The sequence below is a fragment of the Magallana gigas genome, chromosome 7 (genome assembly GCF_963853765.1).
Source record: "Magallana gigas chromosome 7, xbMagGiga1.1, whole genome shotgun sequence".
Lineage (NCBI taxonomy): Eukaryota > Metazoa > Mollusca > Bivalvia > Ostreida > Ostreidae > Magallana > Magallana gigas.
Window position 1 is genome coordinate 21,115,985 of NC_088859.1, and position 24,464 is coordinate 21,140,448.

Consider the following 24,464-nt stretch of genomic DNA (forward strand, 5'->3'; position numbering starts at 1 on the left):
AAATGACATTCGCGTTGGCTCAGTGAATCATTCTGTTACTCATATGACATCCTTTTTTGTAAATAACAATAATGTAAGAACGATGTAAGATGTTCCCATAAAAGGATGTTACACAGCACCACACTGTTATTTTTATAGATGAATGTAAACTGTAAAATGTGTGACTGTGTAATTACTCTTCAAGCAGTTTGATTTTCTCATTGTGATTTTTATTTCTAAATTAATAGAAATATGCCAATAGTCTGATTTAAAAAAAAAAACCCAGTGTGCATCAATTTTCATGTTTCTTATCAATAAAAAAACGAAGGGGGTGTTGTTTTAGAAGATAATATAAATTTGATGAATTTGATTTAATCAAAGTTAGATTATCCAAACCAAATTGTGTATATATATATATATATATATATATATATATATATATATATATATATATATATATATATATATATATATATATATATATATATATATATATATATATATATATATATATATATATATATATATATATATATATATATATATCTATGTTTATTTAAAGTTTTATTTCCCCAAATCGATTATTATAATCATAGACTTGATTCCAATTCCAATTCCAAGACAGAATGTGACGTCACAATCAACTATTCTGACAACGTCACAATGTTCGTCTCGTAATCAACGAATGTAAACACAAGTGGTGAACATGGAATCGAACAATAACATTATACATCTTGAAGAAGAAACTCATTTAAACACAAAAGGGGAATTATGGAAGCCCAATAAGAAGGCACGAGCTTCTTTGGAACAGCATGGATACATATTCAAAGACACAATAGCAACCTGCGAATTTTCCAAAACAAAGGTTGCACATCTGCAAAAAGAGAACATCGATGTTGCCGTAAAAATTATCAAAAAGAACAAACTTCAAATGGAAGTACTGAAAAAGTTTGTTCCCCGAGAAATAGCTATTCTTCAACAGATCCAGCATCCCGGAATTGTGAGTATAAATACAAAAGCAAGACAACATTACAAGCTTAATACCTCTTTTTAAAAAATAGTACATGCATGCTTTATATCTTCTTTTTTTTATTCTGATTCCTATCTATGCATTTCATTTGTATCGCGATCTTTGTATTTTGGGGGAATTTTAAAACAATTTAAATAATTGTTGTGAAATAAACAAAAATAATATCATATCGATCGTGTACATGTATAGATAAAAATTGCCCCCCCCCCCTCCCTCCAACAGACACCGGACCGTATATATACAATATACATGTATATGCTTTTTATGTTCACATCTTCCCCCTCACTCAGGTCGAACTTTTCGCCGTCTTCGAGTCTCCTTCCTGTTTTTACCTGGTCATGGAACTTTTCCCCCGCGGGAACCTCCTGGATTTCGTCAACAACCTGGGCCATTTGATAGAGCCTGACGCCAGGCGATTCTTCCATCAGCTTTTGGACATTGTGGCCTACCTCCACTCAGAAAACATTTGTCACCGAGACATCAAATTGGAAAATCTGATGCTGGATTCCTGCTTCAATCTTAAATTAATAGGTAAGTGATAAAATTTCAGAAAATTTGAAGACTTTTTGTATGTGAATAATATGCACGGATTTATATTGGAGAGGGGGGGGGGGGGACATACCCACTTCCAGTTGGAATTTGCAAAGTTGAGAAAAAATAAAAACATAGTTCACAAATATGAAAAGGACACAATTCACCCCCCCCCCCCACAGAGGGGGGTATATAGGTATGTACATTGTATGCAGATTAAAATCCTTTCAGTGACCCCGAAGTCTATTTGAAAACAAGTTTCAAAAAATTTATTGTTTCTAAAGGGAGGAAAGGGGTAGGGTAGGGTATGCCCCCACCCTTAAAAAAAAACAGGACAAGCGCTTTCATAACGATGTATACATCTACAGTTGTATGTTTTTTATTCTTTGAAATGTGAGGATATCGATTATGATACCGTATTATAGTCATACAGTGATATAAATTATCCCCTTTTTGACAGATTTTGGTCTTGCTCGACACGTGAAGAAATCGGAACTTCTCAACACAAATTGTGGTTCGTACGTGTACACGGCGCCAGAGGTGATGGAGGGAAAGCAGTATGATGGGGCACAGGCAGACATCTGGAGCATGGGTAGGCTGCTGGAAATTAACTCAGTATACAACTGTCACTGTTCGACGCATTCCGCGAGACGACCACTTTTAAAAAGTTGTATATTTGTCCCGTCTGAATATTTGTTCAAACTTTTGGTTGGTCGATTGGGATTTTTTTTAAGTTGCACGAAAATTAAATTTGTAATAGATCCGCAAACAACTGAATTTTCAAAAATTAAAAAAAAATGGAAAAAATAATGACAAAGTTATTACTGTTAAAAAGTTATCTTCACTCGAAAACTTTCGGCAGTCGATCGGACTTTTTTTAAAACTTCTATAGTTCTAGTGTATTATACAACGTAATCACTATATAATAAATAATAAATTAACCACGAATAGTAACTTTGATATAAACAATACTGGGAATGGTCGAAATATTGATTAATTTAATCTAAAATACTTTATAGTGTTCAATAACACCAAACATTTACATATAGTACCTTTTTTAGTGTCTGGGGGATAACACTACGAATCAAATTTGTAACAAATAGTCAATAATTTTAATATTAAATTGAACAATTGGGGAAAATGATATAAATATAAGAAATAAGGAATCATTCTATCAATCTGTCATAAAGCTCTTCGAGCTTTATTGGATATGATCACCCCGACGGACCGTACTTGGCCACCTCATACTAAAAGAATATTAAGACTATCGCATCCTTTTTATTGGATGAATAAAACTATTAACGGGGCAAAACTTTTGTTTAATGATATATAATGATTCAGAGGTTATTTTTTTAGTTAAAAATGTGTTAATAATATAGCGCGAAATAATTTATTTTCGCGACATTAAATTTTTGCGCTCCAACTGCGCTATCATTGTATGCCTATACATAATAATCAGGTACGGTAATAAGTATTTCAATTAAGAGATATTTATTTTCCTATGTAAAATATATCTTTCACATGTAGTTTGATTTTCGCCCTAGGTGTTTGTCTGTACGCCATGCTGTGTGGGAAGCTGCCCTTTCGTGATGATGACGTGGACATCTTGAGGCTGGCAATGCAAGACAGGCTTCACTTCCATCGCCACGTCTCAAAAGGTACTTAGATTAAAGGCACCCAAACCCACCAGATAAAAATTCATTTCATTCCTATTATGACGAATAACCGGTATATTCCGTTGATTGGTTTCGTAATAAATGGGTTCTACTCATTTGTACTCCCACATACATGTGTTTGTATGAAACCGCAAAAAATACCAACTACATGTAACTGTAAACACAACACACACTTTCTAGATCCCTTAAAAAACCTAAATTGACTTTTTAGCCATAAAAAACATTTCTTGTTGTCTTACAGCCTGTAGGAATTTGTTGCGTAAGATGTTGAGTTATGAGCCGGATCTCAGGCCGTCCATACCTGGTATCAGGAAGACCGACTGGATGTGTAAACCAATCAAAAACGTGGGCGAGTCTTCCGTATCCTCCCTGTCCGTGGCTGCAGGTATGAACGTGCATCAGATACTGTCTTACTCATTACGAATTTAAGGAGCCCCCCCTTCCCCTTTCTTGAGACGGCATAAAAAAAATGAGAATCAGATGAGAAAAGGGCTCGAGGGATTTTTTGTTTTAGTGACCTTTTTTTGGAATAAGAAAGGGGGGGGGGTCAAAGATTTTAAAGAGAGGATGAAATTGGTTTTGCTGTCATGTTGTAAATTTAGTTTTTACACCCACCCAGTAAATATGACGCTGTCGCTCCTTAGAAACACATTACAAGCCTGATAAGCACATTTTTATTATGTATATTTTTTTTTACGCTTAATATCATCAAACTGATTGTTTAGTAAATGTACATTTTACATGCGGTGAATTGAAGTTCGAACAAGAAAAGAATTCAAGCGAGTCAATTTACGTTTCTGATATTTTTCATAAAACTTTTTCCTAAAATTTACATTTTTATTTTTAAACTGGGGCGTTCTCAACATTTAAAAAAAAAAGATTTTAGTTTATTTTGTACATTATTTCAGTGACGTCGGAGATGTGTCCGAACGTCACAATTGATCCCAATGCCGAGCACGGCTTTTCCTGCAACCAGAGAGACAAGAAATTCAAGTCCACCAAGGTGTCGGATCTGCTCCGCTGTGTGACGGAGAACCACAGGTATTATACGCTTAAAAGATAAATTTAGAGACAATGGTCTCGACTTTTTTAATTAAGGAAAATAATAACATTTTTTTTTAAATATAAAAACATACACGCTGGACCAGACTTTATTGGTTTACATGTAAAGGATAAATCACAATTTGTCTTTCTTTCTTTTTTTTTATTTTGGTGATTTGCACAATCCAATCATATTGCACAATACATTATGCATTTTCACCATCCATCATAAAAGTTTACGGTGAAATAATTATCTACATCTAAACCACCTTGTTCAATATTTACTAAATTTTGGCAAATTCTTTGTGTAAATACATGTACATGTATTTCAGTTCTGGTACCAGCACAGTCAACTTGGAGGCCATTCCTGTCATCAAGCCCGCCTCAGTAGCCGCCATCACTGGAGTAGCGGGCCCTGTAGGCAGGAAGATCAGCCAACAGCTCGGCCTCAATATTGGTAAGCAGTAGCTACAGAAACCTTAGTCTTTTTAGGGGGAGGGGAGTGCTTTTCCAGGAATATATATATCTTTCTTGGTATTAAAGTTATATAAAGGTAGGAAAATGTTTTCTTTGCATCATTGTGATGTATTTTTCCACAAACAAAGTTCTTGAAAACCAACAATATGAAAGAATTCCATTTTTTAGGGCTCAAACTTTATCTTATCTTTCAAATTACGACATTATAGGGTATCAATCTTTAGCGTGTATTCTGTAGCTTTATGCTTTTACCTCCATGAACAATTGGTGTATAATCATATGTAGCCCTACAATACACTTATTGATACTCAAACCATTTCAATTTCAGAGGAGACTCCAAAAGACAAAAAGCCTGTCAAATCTGGTCTGGGTAAAGCTGGTTTTGGCCGCGCCATGAAGGCGATGAAAACCTTCAAACGTGCCACCACCGTAATCAGAGCCACGAGGCGGTTCCGAAAAGGCCCCTTGGATACCATTCTCAAAATCTCCCAGGAGGAGGCCATGGCCAAGATATTAGACGAGAACCACAAGAAGCAGGAACACGAGATCAAGGAGCTCCATCGCTGTACCAGCGGTCGACTGGCCAGTCAGCTCAAGACCATGCTCAACGAGGAGAATCTGGAGAAAAAGAAGAGCCAGCTGGAGATGGAGCAGGCCAAACAGAGGCAGGAAGAGCGCACCTGTAAGCTCCGTCAAACCGTGCTCCACCTGATGCCCAATCTCAAAAACATCTAGTCCACGATCCCTTATTTTCCTTTTCGCATATTGAAAAATCAACATTAGCTTTGTTTATATATTTCATAAGTTATAATTTATTGTAGTTTGCAAATGATAAAAAAAACAAAAACATGATTTGTTCTGTTTTGTTCAATTGTGTTTTTATCATAAAAAAAGAGCAGTGCAAGCACTAGTGGATCTAATTGGCACAGAAAAACACAGCAGTCATTGTAGATCAGTTCTTCATTAATTGGTCTTCATTTCTCCCGAGTCACTTTCTCTATTTTCATTTCGTTTAGTACAATACTCTACAATTTCTGAAAGAGAAAACAAGAATTCCCATAAAAATATTATGAAGAATGACATCATGATAATACATGTATACATCTTCATTTACTAGACATCAAACACTGATACATTTTAGGACCCTGTGGAATCAATAGAATTTGTGAAGGATCAATTGTGTAAAAGGGTAACCCTCATCAGCGAAACAACATACCAAAAGAATTATAAAGCATATAGTCTTTATAATTATTCATTACCATATATGTACAAAATAAACAATGAAAATACATCCCTAGAAACATTTAAAAAATTGACGATATAAATTACAAAAGTTTAAATGATTCCACAGTGATACATCCCTGCATCAAATGATGGAAATTTCATTAAATAATAAGGGTACAGCAAACTTACTTGACATGATTTGTTTGTATGCTTGGGTCGCTGGAGAGTCAGGAACCTCGGTGAGGAAAGACTTCCCTTCATCACAGCATTTGCCTGAAGAGGAAAAAAGGCATAAGCCTTCTTCTGCTATACCTTTACATATACTTAGTGTGAAGTGGTTATTTACATTGGTGGTTACGCAGCACTGTTAAGGTCTACTAAGGTTAACTTTTTTTAAAAGAAGTATTTCTGCTGTTAAACACCGTAAGAGTGAAAACACCTACATGTAGTTCATTTTGAAAACAACAGCAGAAGTTTTTGCAAACTGTATAAAAGCTTTACCTATCCTGGGATCTAAGGGGAGAGAACCAAGGAATGGCACGTTCATGTCCTCTGCCATTTTCTGCCCTCCTCCTGTAGAAGCTGGGAAGATCTGAGTAGATACCTGTCACGTAGCAGAGGATAACAGTAGTTATTCATGCGGAAATTCAAAACCTCTTACAGCAAATGTGTACAATTTATATACATATTTTGTATACATGATGAGAGAGCAGATCAAGATATTTATCTATTAAGAGATTTAAATATTCTGTCCAATTGGAACAGTTGTTCACAACCTGTATACACTTAATTGAATGGTGAAATAATATGAAAATCATTTCAATGGTTTTTTTTCCCAATAGTTCGAAGATATTTAGATCTGTAGTATAACAACAGTTCTTTGATACAAAATATAAAATACTACATGTATCTTTTAAGTTATCTAAACAAGTAAATTGTAGTTTCTTTCCGTAAGTCAAAGGATTCCTGCTGCATCTTTTTGCATATATAATGACATGTCCTTGTATACATGATATAAAGAATCCAGATAGAACAGAGTTATCCCACATTGTGTTAAGACATATCACAAGGATAAACTCCCATTTTGCCTAAGTCAAGAAAGATAACCTCTCCACTCTTACTGATCACAAACAATCGTCCCTGTATGGATTGTTCTCACCTTACACTTGGGACATACAAAGCTGCTCATGTTTTCCACTACACCAATGATGGGTAGATCCACCTTCCTACAGAACGTTATCTCTTTACGGACATCTAGAAGAGCCACTTCCTGGAGTGACAAAACAAAAGGATGCTTTCTTTATTCAAAGAAGTACCCCTACCCCCCACCAGAAGGATAAAGCATATCCCTAATGCATAATCAATTCATATTTAATAAAATAAAAAAAATAGTTTGACTATGAGTTAATTTCTAGCTCGAGACATGACAGGATGGTGCATTTTTTGTTGTTGAAAATAAGACTTCTACTATAGAGGAAGACTTATAAATCATTAAGCTGAAGTAACTTCATCCATAATTCTCTCAGAGGGATTCCATTTTACCTGAGGTGTTGTAATCACTATGGCGCCATCCACATCACTCTCTTTGAGGTATTGAGCAATAGATAGGTGTTCGTCTGAGGTTCCTGGAGGGGTATCTATCAGCAGGTAATCAATTTCTCCCCAGTCCACATCCCTCAGGAACTGTTTAATCATACCTAGTGCATTGGAAAACTCAAAAAGTTATATTTGAATGGCAGTCATTCATTTTTATAAGGTACAAATTGAAATGATCAAATTTTTTAATGAATACTGAATACATGGTTATTTTAAACTTGTGAAAATCTTGCCCTATCCTTTATTTTTGGCCAAGACAAAGTTACTATCAAAAGGCAGACCATTTTTGTCAGATGCTTAGCAGAATATGTGGTGGATATTGCCTACCATATGTCAAAAGTTTTTTGATATTATGCTGATCACAATAGATTTTTACATATTATTATTTGAAATGATGTTGGGATTTTTCTTATTAAAAAGCCTCTAAAATAGGGAATTATACATAAAAACAGAATTAAAACAAGCAATAAAAAGAATCTTTCATGTTTTGTGATGATATGTGATTTTCATCAAACTCACAGGGTGTTTCTATCCCCTCTATCCCCTCACCAAGGCTTTGGGATACAAAATACAAAACACCAAATCATAAGAGGACTGACAGTTTGATGTGGGGGGGGGGGAAGAAAGCAAAATCTAAAATTTCCCCAAACACGGTAGTTGGAAAACAGATTCTGTACACGTATTCGTTTTGTAAAACATCTATCAAAGAAAAATCTCAAGAGCAATGATTATAAACTGCGTAAATGGAGAACATATTAAATCATACCATTATAGCTCTCATACATAACTCTTAGAACAATTCAAGAGCTGCAGAACTTTAACAATTCCGTAAATCAATTAAGACAATTACTGCATGGTCTTTAAATATTACTAACACCATTAATCACAAGGCATGCTATAGCGAGTACCATTCTTTTTTGGACCCCTCCATATGACAGCTTCGTCTGCTTTAGACAATAGGAAGCCCACTGACATCAGAGACAGGTTATCATCGACGTACTGAAATAGATTAATTGTTGTCAATAGAAAAAGAAATTGATCGATTAACCCGTAACTAAAACTTACTGAAATAGATAGACATCTAACATAGTGGAACACTCAAAAGAGGTCAACCTTGGGCTTGATGACCTGAGATTCAGTACTATCAATCAAAAATCATTAGCCTCAAACCCAAATATAAGCTGATCACTATGGTTACACAAGTAAATTAATTACCATCACTTCTGGGTTACTCAGATATCCAGATTTGATCTTTTATCACCCAAAGGATACTTTTTAATAGGAAAAAACTAAAATTGAGAGATGTAATTATTGAACAAGTCATCAAACTATCCGGGCTAATTAAGATTTATGCAGGGTTGTCTCTAAAAATTGAAGTAGAAGGAAGAAATAAAAATGTAGAAGGGGAGTCTGGGCGTCTTACTTATAGCTACATTGTGTTTGAAATGCAATAATAACCGGGTAATTAAGGCATTATTGGCGGGGGAATTCCCTGCTCCCCGGGTCTTAGAGACAACCCTGTTTATGTACCCTTCTTCATTACAGAAGCCCATGGGCTGCTTCGCTCTCCTGAGAAACAATGTACAACTAAATGAAAGTACTAGCATATGTCTAATGCACATTATTATTTTGCAAACATAAACACCATTTTCATCCAAAAGAAATTTTTTCATAAATACTTTTACTGACTTTTTTCCTTCTCAAAATTGTAACGCTAGGATTCATAAGAATTTTTTTTCATGGATCTTATTATGTCCCTTTCTCACACTCAAAATTTTCTTTTATGTTCAACCTTGTTTCCATAATTATCTGTGGATTCCCTTTGTGATCCTTAGCTTTCTGTTTCCTGATGATCATGTTATAAATTTGATTTTCTACAACTTTTCAAACTAGCTTGCCTCCATATCAACTTAACAAATGGTTTCTATTGGTTTTAGAATTTTTTCCATGTAAATGTATAGAATCAAGACATCCATTTTCTTTCGGTTTCTTTTCTCGACTGGTAAATGAAAGTCATGTTTATATTTTTATCTATTTTTTTTATTTTTTCACTGTTACTTTGCAATATGTGCCTGCTTGACTCAAACTGCTGAACCAATAATTTATAAAACCCAATAGCCCTGAGCGCCATTCTATTTTAAAGTTACTAGTAGTGTTTACTCCTGCCAACTTTGTAATTACATGTAATTAGTAGAAACTTGATCATAAGCATTGCACACTTTTCTTCAATTCTGCTAAAGTGCTTAAAAAATTTCATGAACTGAATGAATAATATAACTTCAGTTCAGCCCAAATATTGATAGAGTGGGCAAGTTCAAAGTAAGTGTTTAAAATGTGGGTGGATTCTATCTCATTTTTACAACACGTCATCATGCTATGAAAATTTTGTCATTTTAAAGATGTTTTATAGTCAACATAAAGTCAAAACACATATTTCTTTATGATAAAGTAACCTTATCTGAAGCTCTTAATTCAAAGGGTGGAAAAAGAACAAAAGGCAAAAATCCATAAACAAAAAAAAATTATCTGAAAAATGCACTCATGCGGATGTATTTGATAATTCATGAAAGTTCGGTTATAACGAATGGGAATGATCTATAGAGCTCTCATTATATTCACAAAAATGAGAAAAAAAATTCAATATAGAAATTGATCAGGAAAATTATGTAGATTCACACCTCAGTAAACTTCAAAGAAACTTCATCTTTTTTCTTCTGGAGTATGGCTTTACAGATATGTCAATATAATGAACTATGTGTATGAAGAGAAAGGTCTAGAAAAGATTTACTTTGTTGCCCATGCAATAAGAATCATTACATTAATGTTCTTATCAAGATATCGTTAGCTTCAATTATTTAAAAAGCTACATAAAATGCTAATATATGTAATTATTTCTCAATAGAAAAGACACTTGCAGGTTTTTAACAATGTATATGTATAAACATTGTATTCTTTTTCACGTTTCTAAAATATGAAGATATTCCTAAATAAATTATTCATTGGCAATATTTCCATAAAAAATCGACAGAAATCGATCTGTCAGCTGGTGCTTTAAATTGGTTCCATTTTTTCTCCCCGACATCATCAAAATGGATCCATTTCCAAAATTGTAATAATGGCTATACAATGTAAAGCTAGGGCATGATTTACATTTGGGATACATTTATTGTGTGATGTTTCCACCACTTACGAGTTTTGAAAGTACCTTTGGTATTTTAATATTCTGCAGTGACAACCAGTAAAATCCTATTATCTCAAGCTTTAATCAATATCAAAACATTCAAACCTTCCTGAGTTGCCATGTAGCAAACTTTTGTTTTTTAGCACATTAATGGCTGCATCAAACAACAGTTAACGGCATTTTAAAAGCAGCGCATCTGACCGTAGGCTTTTCTATGAATATATCAATATTACATTATTTGGTGTGAAAGTCTCCTTTTGTATGCAAAAAAACCCCACTCAAAATATTTTAAAATGCTGTGCATCTCCTAGCTGTAATATTATACCATAAATGTATGGATGATGTGTTTTGCTACATTACATTACACACACCAGTTTAAACAAAAAAGAATGAAATATAAATGAGCCTGAACTAAAAATTCCCCTGAGACCTCAGCATTGGTTTATTCATACTAATGAGTTCCGTGGAAAGTGGATCAATTATTCACTGTTTTATGTTTGCGTTTAAGCTCGTTTACAGTATAAACTTGTTTTTGAGCAAATCTTTTTCCATGATGCTGTTTTATTAGCTATGGTAACTTCTTGTGTATTAAAATATAAAGGGAGATCACTCACAGACCTCATATATTTGGCAAAAGCTGATTTTATGTAACAGTACACTACAACTTTGATCATGACAAAGTTCTATAGAGGCAAATTTGATCCTTGACTATGATCAATGATCTCCACCCTTTACTGCATATGACCTCTTAAACTGACATATTCCACTTGTGAAAAGATAAAGTCTCAATATTGTATATTAATTAAATACTTAAAGCTATATGGCCAAAGATGCAGCTTCCTAAAACCTTACAAAAAAACAAACCAGAAAGACAAAAAAACAATGTATTTCCAGGCTCTGATCTCTCAAAAATTGTTTAGTTTGATCTCAAATCCTGAGATATTACTCAGCTGAGATTTGACTGAATTTTTAAAAATTTTTTTTTAGAGAAATCTGAGCCAGATCATCAATTATGTAGGTCATAAAAACCCCAATAGCAACCCTCCCCCACCCTGCCTTATTTGATGTCTTTCAATTTTTTTTTAGCATAATTAAATCACATACCACAGGAGACCAGCCAGATCCACTCTGATGTACCTGAAAAAAATTATATGAAGATTTATATTATTTAAAAAGTCTTAATTATCTAAAATTAGTAAAAAAAAAGAAAAAAGATTGCTGCAATACCATATATGTCAAATTTTACAATCTCGTTAACAAAATATTATCATTCCATTCACTTTTGATGACAGAAAAATTCACGACATTCCATTGAATTGTCAATGTAATTCATTTAAAACTAAATATATAGGGTTTTTTTCCTTTCATTTCTGAATCAAATTTTCCCCTATTCCTGTAAATGAGTCTGTTACCTGTTCTCCTTCAACTCCAAAAATCTTTGGCAATGATGGACCACAAATATCAACATCTAATACTCCAATCTAATGGGAAAAGAAAATTGAGATAACAGAATAATAGAATTCATATGCATGACATATAGGGCTGGGACGTTACTGTACTGAGCCGATTCGGTATATATCATATATACATGATATGCAATACGATACATATCACGATACATTGTACTAAATGAAAACATGAATAAGGGTTTAAGATTCATTCAATCTGCCGATGTATTACCCCATGTCCAAAGTTGTTTTGTTATATTTATAATGAGCGTTGCACTATTTACAAATTACTTTAGTCTCGTATACACTACTTTTTCATAAACAAGTAATCCAAAAGTTTTCCACACTCCATATTTGGCTTCCTAACAGTTTTGACAACTTTACGAGGTTTCATGCCACCTTTGTACCTTCATATTAGGCGCGCGGACAAAAATAGCCGATATATGAAGCTCGGATATTTTTGGAAAATAAAAAAAAGTTCGGTAAGGTATCGTTGTATTAATGGTAAATGTATTGATCCAAATATCGTCAAAATAAATACCGTGATGCACCGGTGCATCGTCCCATCCCTAATGACATAAAGAATTGGTCAAAGCATGTGTTGCATAACCATAAAGTATCCAGGAAGCCAAAACCAAATTTATATCCAGAGAGAGAGAGAGAGAGAGAGAGAGAGAGAGAGAGAGCGAGCACTTTTACATAATGCCCTATCAACAAATTGTCAAATTTATTTTCACTAGAATATTGAATGGGGAGGGGAAAAAAACCCAGTTTCTCTTTGTAAAGACAATTGTAATTTGAAAACATCAATCATGGTACCGTCAGACAACATTGATATAAAATAATAACTCTGACGGCAGGTTCCTGGATATCTGTATAAAGCTTACAAAGGAGGTATATAGGAGGTATAATAATCTGTAATCCCTTCAATGTTTTCCAAAATGATACGAAAAAACAAAACTGGATTAAAAAGTGTACAGTACTTAAGAAAATCTTGAAGATTATATTAAATGCATGCATTGCAAATGCACAATGACTTTTTCGAACATTTAAGAATGATTCATTCTTCTAACCTGACATGAACTTAATAAAATTTCGCCAAACAATGTTTCAAGGTGTACGGAACTCCATGTAGGTATGTGTATGTGATAATTAGCGCCTCACATACATGTACACTGGATCTCTCGTGATTTGTGATGGTACATGTGTATTATCCAATCGATGAGTTACGGAACTTCTTATCCCTGAGCCTTGACTACAGTGCAGTAGATTGATCAAAATCACATACCTGTTACCAATACAAGTCATGAGATACTCTTTTTATCATGCACGTAAACCTTTTTATAATTTGATAAACTTTGATAGAATTTTCAAAGCAAAATTTACATCAGCATATGTAGAACCATTCAAAAAAAAATTTACGGTCGAATATTGAATAATCATCTTGTAACAGTTTCATAAAAGTGGAACGTGCAGTTAAAAAAATGTCACTGAACATGAGTTCATTCTGCAATTTCAATTGAATGCAGACAGGTAGTGAATGGTTTTTAATATTTATTGCATCTTTTAACCATTAAAATACAGCAATATTATCCAAGATTTGGGATCATTTCATATCCTGTTAATTTTCTTTTAAAACGTCATCTTTAAATGGACGTCAAAACTTAATGCAATAAAACATGATGAAACCAGAAACTCTAAATTTAATACGGTTACTCTGACTTTCACCTCAAGCTCCCTTAGAGAGGAATATAAATTAATTACACACACAACTTTTTGTCAAACTTTAATTTCGCAAATAATATTGATACAATAAATGTACAGATGTTGTATACATAGCCATTAAAATTTGACTTTGATCCTAAACAAAATTCTGTAGTTACGTTGTAATGAATTTAATCTAGTACCTCTTACATTCATAATCCATCTTAGCCAATATATTACCAGTGAGCTTTAAAAAAAATGTTTTGACCTATACTTAAATCCATAAATGCATACTAATTATTATCATGTCAAAGAGTTATCAGGCCATGCACATCTAAAACTACGATGTATTATTGCTGGTATTATGCTGAAGAGTCTAGAGATATCGGTCAAATTATTTTGACCTGTCAATTCTCAAAAGCCAGACAACAGGGCGTTGAAGCATATAAAGTGCATTGTATGAATTACACCCCCCACCCCCATCCCGATGACAAAAAGATTTACAATGGGACTGTTGATCTCCTAACACTTGTCAAAACACTAAACAAATAATACCATATATATTAAAAACTTTTTTGTCAATTAATTTCTGTTACACATCTATTATATGTTTAGCTTTGGAATATGGTTATGTCGGATTTCATTATCTGGAAGGCCCATTTCGAGTTTTAAAATGTCTTAATTCCACTCCTGTTCGGGGTTAACTTGCAGTTTAAGTTGTCGCTCACTTGAAAAATATTTGTGCAAGACTATTGAAGTCAGATACACACAATGAGAACAGGCCCTTTAAATACCTACATTGAATCTTGACAGTTGAACCGAGGGTATTTGCATTTTAAACAAACCTAGGCCTTATGGGTAAGAAACAAGTTGTCATGACGGCACTGTGTTGTAAAGGGTAGCGGACATTACTTGAACCATCAGATATAGGTGTGATTGCCTTCATTTAGTTCGATTCCTAGGTAAGTTAAACTTCTCCAAAGATTAAGCAACAATTGACAAAAACCAGATGTGAATTTTTCTTTTACTTGCCAACAGGTTGTTTTAATCTTTAAATCTCACTCAATTTTTTTTTTTAAATATATGAATTTGATGCAGCTTTTTCTTTGCGGATATGGATTAAGTGTTATTTGGCTTGAATCAATATTTAGACAATTCTTCTGCTATGTTCCAACACATTTCGTTAAATATGCATCATGAACAAGTGTCAATGTCTCATTAATCAATATATCTGTCCCTCGATATCTTCATCCAGCAAATTAGCCTTGTGCATGCCATATCACTTTGCTGTTATTTTGCTTTGCATGTTTTGTGCTCTCCTGTCAGGAAATGCTGGCAGCAGTTTCTACAGGGACCATGAAATTGATCTTTTATATCGAAATCAATCACATTCAGGAAATTGCAAACCAAATCAATAATACAGGCTTGGTCTGAGGAAACAATTCATTTTTTTTTTTGCGATAGCTAATGATTGGATCGTACTTCTTTTTCTGCCCTTTTTATTTGCTCTAGATTTTCTGGAGGGGACAAATCTCTAGCCGGTAAATGTCAGATTATGGTGTACATTTAAAAGCAATTAAATCTGTGTGGCTATTTTCCTATTGGTCACTTATTTGCTTGGATTACCTCATAAGATGATAAAATCCAGCCAGAGTATATACACAAATCATGTTAAATGGTCAACGTGTAAACACCGACGATTCAGGTGTTTCCACGATCCCCCCAGTCCCCACTTCAACACCGGCCGGAGATTATAGCGTATCCAAACAGTGTCAATATAGAGATAGAACAGTATAATTTACTTATCCTAAAATGATACCTTGTCGCAGAGTCCACAATCATTTAGAAATTATTCTGTTGACAATACACTTAGCAGAATAGGTCTTATCTAGATATTGACTATATTGCTCCATTTTACAATCTTAATTCAATCCTCTTTATGATAGTAATGGGATGTACAATTGGAAGGGGGGGGGGTCAAACAGATCACAAATTGTACTAATGCATTCATTGTTACACCAATAACTGCTTCTCTCATCAATAGTGATGTGAAGTGATTTGAATCTAAGTCTCATCTTAATTCAGTACTTCTCTTTGTTCATTAGTTGGAGTGTCCATTAGTTTGATAGGTGACAGGACAATCAATGTATATGCATAAAAGCCCCTCATTTAGAACTTCTATACAGATAATATTTGTAAATAATTTTCATTATACAATATATTCAGCATGTTAAAGAGGCATAAACTAGGAAATCGAGAGTTAATGAGAATTGGTTATGGATGAAAAGTAGACGAGATAAAATCTCTAGTGGAGATTATAAGCCTATGATTTGAAACATTTTATTCACCTCTTTTTTCACACTTTTGAAAACAAATTGCAGTTATCAGTACTCTGTAATACCTAATGCAAACTCAATGAAGTTGAAAATTAATTGTTAAGTTTATTGTCCATGCACATATAATCTACCTGGTAAAAGATAGTCATATCTGAACTAAATAAATGGGGGAAAACTTTTAAGTTAGATTAACCCAAGTTTAAAGCAAAAGAAAAGTATACCTACTAATATCTAAATGAAACGGAATATGAAATTTCATAATCAATAAAAAAAAAAAGTAGCTTACAGCTTGAAAAATTCAATATCAGTTTTAAAAATTGCAGCTCTACTTTAACCTTTAGAACCTAGACAAAAGCCCATATAAAGATTTAAATTGTATAATTGAGACCCATGGGCTCATTAAAGTGAAATACACTTCATAAGTCTTATTTTCACCTCAATGAGATTAAATTAATCATGTTAATACCAGTATATGCCTTTAGTAGAAATATTTTGTACACATATAACACCCCAAGTGGCAAACCAAATTGCGATACTTTTTGGCTGTCTAGTACAATAATGGTCCTGATAAAAATTACTATTATTGAAGTGATAAAAACTTCAGTCCCTGAATAACTATTAGTATTTTTACTGATATAAACTCATTTTTCATGCTAAAAAAAAAATCCTCTGAAACATTCATGCATTAACATTTTACATGAACAGTACAAGCAATGTAGACTGTGTGGAAAAATTGTTTATTGTAATATATACCTCTCTTGTATATGTATTTCAAAAAGTAGTGTTAGTTCTTAATGCATGATAAAATATGGATACCTTTAGAGAACATCTAATGTGATTATCAAATTCTTTGAAGGTTGATATTGAAACGAAATGAAAATTCTTTAAATCTATACTTTAGGTATTTAGATTTTTAAGCATAGGTATTATAGCATTAGTGATAATGCCTTCATCCAATCTATGGAATGTGGTAATGTATTGGTGTGATCAACTTTCAAGCCAACCTTCAATATGATCTAATAAACAGATTCACAACCCAAGGTGTAATTTAATCACACTAAATTTATCAATGTACTGTAAACAACAATGGAATATTTCATAAGTCTGTGTTTGGAAAATTTCTCTTTGGAGGTTAAAATCTTAGCAGGAAAGCTATGCCTTAAATCTTGTATATATCTATGATTGGCAGCTGATAACACAATCAAATCAAAAGTTAGGTTTACGAAACTCAGTGTGAGATAAACATTCAGAACAGAAGACAGGTATTCTTATGCTGTGATAAGCTAAGATTAATTTTAAGAGCACAGGCAATAATATGCTTATTCCTCTACTCACCTGCTTATCATTGTCTGAAGAAAGACCGTGAGCCAGATGAGCTGTAAATGTGCTTTTCCCTACGCCCCCTTTTCCCGACAAGATGATCAGCTTGTGTTTAATTTTTGACATTTTTTCTGTTATGTCTCCCACATCTTAAACAGAGAAAATAGACAAAAGAGGACCTTGTGTTTTTTTTTATAAACTTCAAACTTAATTCATTATATCAAATTTAAGTGTAAACATCCATAATTACCCGGGTCTGGTCCCTTCGGTTTGGTAGCACAAACATTCTGGTTGGGGCATCCCTGACAAGCTGTTGATTTTCCTGCTTGGTCACTTCCAGTTCCTGGGCAATCTTGTGAAAAATACACATTGAACACATTTCATTTTTAGATTCCTTCAAACAGTTTCAGGAAAATTGTGTTTGGCAAATGATCAAATAATTGTAGAATCACAAAATCCATAATACATGGAACATTTTGATTCATTCTTATTTCTCAGTTAGAGGTTAGAACGTCTTAAAAGTATTTATGGATACATATCAAAAAGAGTTTTTTTAACAATGTATAAAATTTTGAAGACATATTGTATTGCCTCTGTCATTTATTTTTATTTACATTATCCAGTGTCTTAGTCTGTGATAACACTACGTATCGATTTTGCACTATATAACTCATAATACAAATGACGCCAAATTGAGGCGCCGGCGGGGTTTGCTTATTTATATTTAAAGATTTTTAACGATGGCCTAAAATTATATAAATATAAGTAATAAGGAATCATTCTTTGAATATTATGAGGTGATAGTTTCGGTCGGGGCGTGATCAAAACTATCATAAAGCGCTTCGGGCTTTATTGGATTTGATCACACCCCGACCGAAATTATCACCTCATAATACTCAAAGAATGATTCCTTATTCCGTATATAATGATATTAAATATATACAAGGTACACCATGAACAAGTGAGTATAAAAATTAAGATTGAAAACTTGAAGGTTATGTTACAGATGAAACATTGTCCTGGCCACTTTATAGTATTTTTAATGACAGAATTAAGGAGAATTTGGAAAATGAAATTTACAACCAAATCAATAAATTGACAAATTAAGATTTTTACTGTGACAAGATTTAACTTTTATTTGAAAAAAAATCAATATAAACAGTTTTGCTGACCCCTAATTTTAAACTTATAAAACATTGAAAAGTTAATTTACTTCTACTTTTTCTATCAAAAAACACAAAAATATTTCCACAAAGTTTCATTGTAGAGAAAAATACTGCATGAGAATGTGCAACATTTTTGCTTTACGAAAAAAAATATAAAAATAGAAGTTATTGAATTATTTTAAATCCGATTTAAAAATATCCAATTTCAGACCAGGTTATAAAATGATAAATACTTATTTGACATGCCATTAATACTGAAGGATTTATATGCTATAAATGTGCTGAGCACAAAGGACTGAGGATTTTCGAGCTATGTCAAAGTGAAAGTAGACAGATATTATCAAAAGTAGCACGAGAGGTGTCTTTGATTCCAGAAAACATTTATCTATACAAATTAATAAATTACCCAAAACTCTTTAAAATAAGGCATTTAACACCGTAACCGTTCAAACAACGTGTAAGGTATCTAAGGTAAACATTAAAAAAAATTGTGCATATAATTCCTAACAATTTCCCTTAAAGCCTGTTAAAGGACACTTTTTAAGCATCGAAATACTCATCTTGACTTTCTTTATGGTATTGTTTGTCTTAAAATCTGCATACCCTTTCATGTTAATCCGAAATATTCCTGCAATCGAATAAAAATGGTGTACTTACGCTCAGGTGCGTTTTGTGGAATGTCCGCCATTTTAATCAAGAGTTGTCGTTCCTACCGAAGCGCCCCCTATTAGTCAATCGTTCCTAAAGCATTTCGGGAATATCTAAGGATTTGTAGATTTTCAATAAGAAAACATGGAAAATAACCTGTTGACAGCGTTTTTTGTGCCTAACAGCACTTTTACAAGACAGTTGTATAGATACAAAGGTTAGTTTAAATTTTACAGGACAAATTTAACACAGATATTTAATTTAATTTAATTTTCGGGCAATTTTAAATAAGTCACAGTTTTTGTATCTCTCGTAAAATTATGCAAATAATTTATGCTTGACATTAAAAAAAGACTTATAAAAATATGAATTAGTGAATCTATATATAAATGAATACGTAAATAGATAAGTGAACAAATATAATGTAAAAAAATTAAACAAAGTAAAATAAAATAAATAGCAATGAATATATATCAAACTATTTAACATGCATGTAATAACAACGGGTTATACGCTACATCATTTTGATTAAAAAAGGTAAATATATAGAAGACCAGAGAATGTACAAAAAATTCGAAATCGGAAGACTTTTTGTGTCTAATTAATTACGTACATGCACATGAATATGCGTGACCCTTAATGATCATATTTTACATTCTTTGATTCATTTGATAATCAGGAACCCCAATGATTATTTCAATTCATTATTGTTTTATCATTTTAAATTTAAATGTATGAGTTCAGGATCCCAAAATCACACAACCATGCATATTAATGCAAGTAAAATCCGCTTTTCTTATGTGTTGAAATTCATGTGCGCTTTCTTCGGTTTAAATCATTGTAATTGTATATTTATCTACTTTATCGCTCCTTGGCTCATGCACCAATTGTAAATTCTAAATTAACTTGGTATTAACATTCTACTTTGGTTCACAACCCTGGCTGATCTTGGTGCAGTGCGTCTAATTTGAGATAGGTACCCCCCCCCCCCCATTATTTTAAATTGTCTTTTTTATTTTTCAAAGTTTGTTGTTTTTTTGGGTTTTTGTTGGGTTTGTTTTTTTTTAAAGAGAAGAGGGCGGAAGGGGGGCACTATTCATTCTGATTATGACAGATATTTTACGTCATATTGTCCTACGAAATTATAAGCACCAGGTCCAATAATTTGTATTGATGCAGGTTTATGGGGGGGGGGGGGTATCAAGGTGTTACTGAATAATTTAAATCGCGAGTCTTCGATCTAAAACCCCTCGTTAATGTTGTAATCAATTGTGCTTACATTTTAATACATGATGATCTGTTGTCATTTCCACAATGGAAACAGATGAGCACTTTAAGTAACGATATGTCAAAATATATTTATGATTATGTAACACTGATCTATATTCTGAGTGGACTCTGTATGAAAAATAAATCTTGAAGTGTCTGATAGAAACGAGATAATTCAAGTTTTATTTCACATGATAATTAAATACGTATGCGTGTATTTCACAACTAGCATAAAATATGTCATGCTTTTTGTCCGTAATTGCGGTGGGGGTAGAGAAATATATGTAAAGAAAAAGAAAGATTGATTAATTACCAGTTCTCAAATTACCTGTGTGAAATTCAATAGCTTCTAAATAATAAAACAAATCCTTTTCACTGAACCCTCAAATTACATTTACAGCTGTTTCTCTCTGTAGTTCGGGGAAAGTCTTTTAGATCTCCATTGACCGTGCTTATTCGATAAAGCGAAGTTGACAATAGACTTAACCTGTTAAATTTCATAAAAACTGAAAGGTGGTTCAAATGTATATCAAGGGTTTAGTTGACAGATTAGTGTGCTTTTTTATATGCGATTTGTTTTAAGTGCTAACAGAGCCAATGACCCGTCCAATACAGCATTTTGGATCGATATTGGAACGGAGCACTTTCCCCCCTACTGGTTGCTTGGCGTCTCCAAGCACCCACGAGTCTGTAAACACAGACCAGACCCGACGTAGTGTTTTTTACCTGTATAGGGAAACTTACACGAGATTATAGGTCTACCCAGTCTCGTGTTTTAAGGGATTTAATTACTTCAGTCCTTTACGAGGAGAGAGGGTCTTCGGTGTTCGGTGGATTCGTTAGAATTATTTTTTCACGATTGATTATACAGAAATATTTTTGTTTAATTATTAGGTATGTATTTATTTTTTCATTTATGTTTGCACCTTTGGAAATATATATGTGAAACATGTATATCGCTACGTTCACCTTGCTTGTCATTTAAATCATACAACCACTTTAGAAAAGGGAGCAACTTCCATGCATCGCTGGTCCTTTTAGTTTATGAATTACGCCTATGAATATTTATATGGAATATCTTTTTTGGTAAACGAAATATTGCATTTAAAATTTTTTTCTTCTTCAAACAGACGAAGTCCCTCTGTATATACCCCCCAAAATGGAGTACTTGGGCCACACCCAAACAGCCACCTACATGACAGGTCCCAGGCTTGGAGGCAGCAACCCACAGACCTTCCTGCCCAGCATCAGCACCATGCAATCCTCCTACAAATCCTACGATACCTACCCCGCCCCCTCTCCCCTCAGAAGGTCCCTGACCACCCTGCCCTGGAGGCCAAGCACCTACTACCAGACCGCCAGGGTCAACCCCAGCTCTGCCCTCACAAGGAGTGTTCCCGAACCATTCTCCGCCAAGAACCAGCTCTCTGACTTGGACAATGTTAAAGTTCCCCCCGTCTTCGCCGCCGCCAGGAACGCTTTGTACACAAGATACACCCCCAACGATTGGATGACCTCCAATCAGGGTAACTACCTGGCCTCCGATAGGGTGAGGAGCTTGGCCGAGCGTCTGAGGCTGGACACAGTCCGTCTGTGCCGTGAAACAGACGACAAAACAAAGAGGACACAGAGTGATGTCGGAAAGAGGCTCGGGGAGAGATTAGGAGATATCCAGTTCTGGAAGACAGAGGTTCAACACGAAACCGATAATATGATTACTGAGATTAATGCTCTGCAGGAGGCCAAGAGGGTGCTCGAGAAGTCCCTGGCCGAAACCGAGAACCCTCTCCATATCTCACAGGAGTGTCTGTACCACAGAGAGAAGAGACAGGCCATTGATTTGGTACACGACAACCCAGAGAGAGAACTCATTAAGGTAAGAGCAAAATTTTAAATGCTTCAGAACTTTCAATTGCTGATATCATTTAATAACCATGTGAGCCATTATGAATATTTTGAAACTTTTAATTACCGGTATTATTAAATCAATGATACGTATAACGTTCGTTATAAAATATCTGAAGTTTGTTTCCACGTCTGTTTTTAGGAAGTTGATATCATCAAACGATGCCAGGAGAAGATGAGGAACACCATTGAGAGAGCTAATGTCCAGCTTGGGTACGTTTTAATTATAAACACCACATATTCATAGCTTTCTGAGATATTCTGTACGATAAAATATTTCCCATATATAAGTATTTGTCTACCAGAATTCGAACAATAATGTATACAAGTCTTTGTGACATGAATGCCCTTTCTTGTTTCTTGCTGCATAAAACTCCATTATATATCTCACTGATCCAAAGGCGTCGTCGAGACAACGATAAAGCTTGTGTTAATCCACACATACAGACATACATACAAACATTTAAATCTTTGGTCATTGACCACAGATATCAAGGAACAATTTGAAGCAAGTATTATTCGAATAACACATCCATTAAGTTTTAAAAGGCGTAAAATTCTCTTTCATTTCAAGTCTTTTTCTAATAGTATATTATGTTGTAGGAATTATCAAGCAAAGGTATTGAACTAATATTGCATTTGGTTCAAGACATTAAGTCTTTTACTTAAAATGAATTAAGATCAACACAAGGACACTTAAGAACAGAAATTTTTGAAATAGATACTCAAGTTGTTGTTTCCATTAGCTTATGTCGGGCCGCTCAACATGAGCTCGAGAAGGATTCCGGGGACAAATTCATTGCCCAGAGTCTAGACGAGCACTGTCACGGCCTCAGGAATAGTTCTCGGGGAATCGCCTTCCACAACGGGGTCCACAGAATCGATAACACGTAAGTAGCCTCTGTCCATATTCTGAACTAGTTCATACTTTATATCTGTAGTCTGAATAGAGCTGCTCAACATGATTTGGAGAGAGACTCCTCAGACAAATTCAATGCTCAGAACTTGGATGAGCAATGCTTTGGAATGCGCAACCAGTCACGTGGTATTGCGTTCCACAACGGTGTCCAGAGAATTGATAGAACGTGAGTTGTGTGAAGACCTGCCGTTTGTTGCAATGCTGCTGTTGTTGATTTATTTCTTCTCCTTCATTTATACCTCGTTTGTTTGACGCGTTCTGCTGAAATTTTAGTGCTTTTATTTTCTGTATTCATTCTATGGATTAAAATTTTGCTATTCCAAATTAACTGCGCGAATGAAAGAAAAGAAAAATCGCGCGACTTTGGCAAATGAATGTTTTTTTGTATGTAGTCCATTGATGATTTGAATACAAACCCAACACCTTTTGTTCACAATGCTTGTTCTCCTCTTCGCACAACCACCTAATACTGCTTCCAAAAAACAAAGTTGTACTAATGAACGAGTTTTATATATAAAACCCTATTTTCCATCTAATTCAAAGAATGGTACATCTTACATAAAATTATAGCGTGTTGCACGCGAAATGCGCTTAGGGATATACCCTGTATATGCTTACTCAAAGTTCTAGAATAATGTTAACTGCTTTGAATTATCTTATCGAATTCATTTATCAAATACTGTGTGTATACGGTGGTGATTATACTGTAAACTAATTACATTTGGCTGTGTGTTCTATTTAGCGGTATTAGCGAAAACCAGCTTCCGCTAAATCAAGTATATCGCCTACTGTCCTGTTTTTAAAAACATATACCAGAATATGAATGTGTTCATAGAAAATTGAGTTAATCAAATATACGCAAATTCGTTTGAAAAAATCTTTTCCAGCTAGATATCGTACATGCTACGTATTCATATAGAACGTTTATTTAGCAACGTTAATTTCTATCATGGTGCATGATGGTTTTGTTTTGTTGTTCCGTCACGCAGCGTCTCCGTGCCAGAGAGCTGGGCC

The 24,464-nt window shown here is 34.0% G+C and overlaps 3 protein-coding genes across 6 annotated transcripts in view; 2 read left to right on the plus strand and 1 right to left on the minus strand.

Annotated features, from left to right (window-relative positions):
* The first annotated feature begins 643 nt into the window (after positions 1-643).
* Positions 644-5,493, plus strand: LOC105344799 (testis-specific serine/threonine-protein kinase 1). The gene is made up of 8 exons (XM_011452680.4): positions 644-979; positions 1,300-1,540; positions 2,001-2,132; positions 3,085-3,198; positions 3,458-3,601; positions 4,125-4,257; positions 4,590-4,714; positions 5,063-5,493. The coding sequence occupies exons 1-8, from the start codon at positions 686-688 to the stop codon at positions 5,467-5,469; spliced, it is 1,590 nt and encodes a 529-aa protein (XP_011450982.3). The 5' UTR covers positions 644-685; the 3' UTR covers positions 5,470-5,493.
* Positions 5,494-5,518: 25 nt separating this feature from the next.
* On the minus strand, positions 5,519-19,470 carry LOC105344801 (cytosolic Fe-S cluster assembly factor NUBP1 homolog). Its single transcript, XM_011452685.4, has 11 exons — positions 19,367-19,470; positions 17,794-17,895; positions 17,559-17,692; positions 12,148-12,216; positions 11,840-11,872; positions 8,463-8,553; positions 7,501-7,655; positions 7,118-7,228; positions 6,460-6,562; positions 6,148-6,231; positions 5,519-5,768 (listed from the first exon to the last, which is right to left on the minus strand). Exons 1-11 carry the CDS (start codon positions 19,395-19,397, stop codon positions 5,698-5,700), a joined length of 984 nt encoding a protein of 327 aa, XP_011450987.3. The 5' UTR covers positions 19,398-19,470; the 3' UTR covers positions 5,519-5,697.
* LOC105344800 (tektin-3) overlaps positions 14,689-24,464 on the plus strand; it is an 11,725-nt gene continuing 1,949 nt past the window's right edge. Inside the window, exons 1-5 of one of the 4 annotated variants that reach the window (XM_011452683.4) lie at positions 14,689-14,849; positions 21,757-22,502; positions 22,674-22,744; positions 23,473-23,616; positions 24,440-24,464. The exon at positions 24,440-24,464 is cut by the window's right edge and continues 198 nt beyond it. In XM_011452683.4, coding sequence (XP_011450985.3) covers positions 21,786-22,502; positions 22,674-22,744; positions 23,473-23,616; positions 24,440-24,464 — 957 coding nt within the window. In that variant the 5' untranslated portion in view covers positions 14,689-14,849; positions 21,757-21,785. Of the gene's footprint in view, positions 14,850-19,439; positions 19,575-21,349; positions 21,521-21,756; positions 22,503-22,673; positions 22,745-23,277; positions 23,422-23,472; positions 23,617-24,439 lie in introns of those variants that run through there. The other 3 variants (XM_011452682.4, XM_011452681.4, XM_011452684.4) reach the window with 3 other exon arrangements.

Coding starts and splice junctions, on each gene's coding strand:
- LOC105344799 (XM_011452680.4), top strand. CDS start 686: ATGGAATCGAACAATAACATTATACATCTTGAAGAAGAAACTCATTTA. Junction 1,541..2,000: donor CTTCAATCTTAAATTAATAG/GTAAGTGATAAA, acceptor CCTTTTTGACAG/ATTTTGGTCTTGCTCGACAC. Junction 2,133..3,084: donor GGCAGACATCTGGAGCATGG/GTAGGCTGCTGG, acceptor TTTTCGCCCTAG/GTGTTTGTCTGTACGCCATG.
- LOC105344801 (XM_011452685.4), bottom strand. CDS start 19,397: ATGGCGGACATTCCACAAAACGCACCTGAGC. Junction 7,656..8,462: donor GAGGGGTCCAAAAAAGAATG/GTACTCGCTATA, acceptor CCAATGCACTAG/GTATGATTAAACAGTTCCTG. Junction 5,769..6,147: donor ATACAAACAAATCATGTCAA/GTAAGTTTGCTG, acceptor TTTCTCTTTCAG/AAATTGTAGAGTATTGTACT.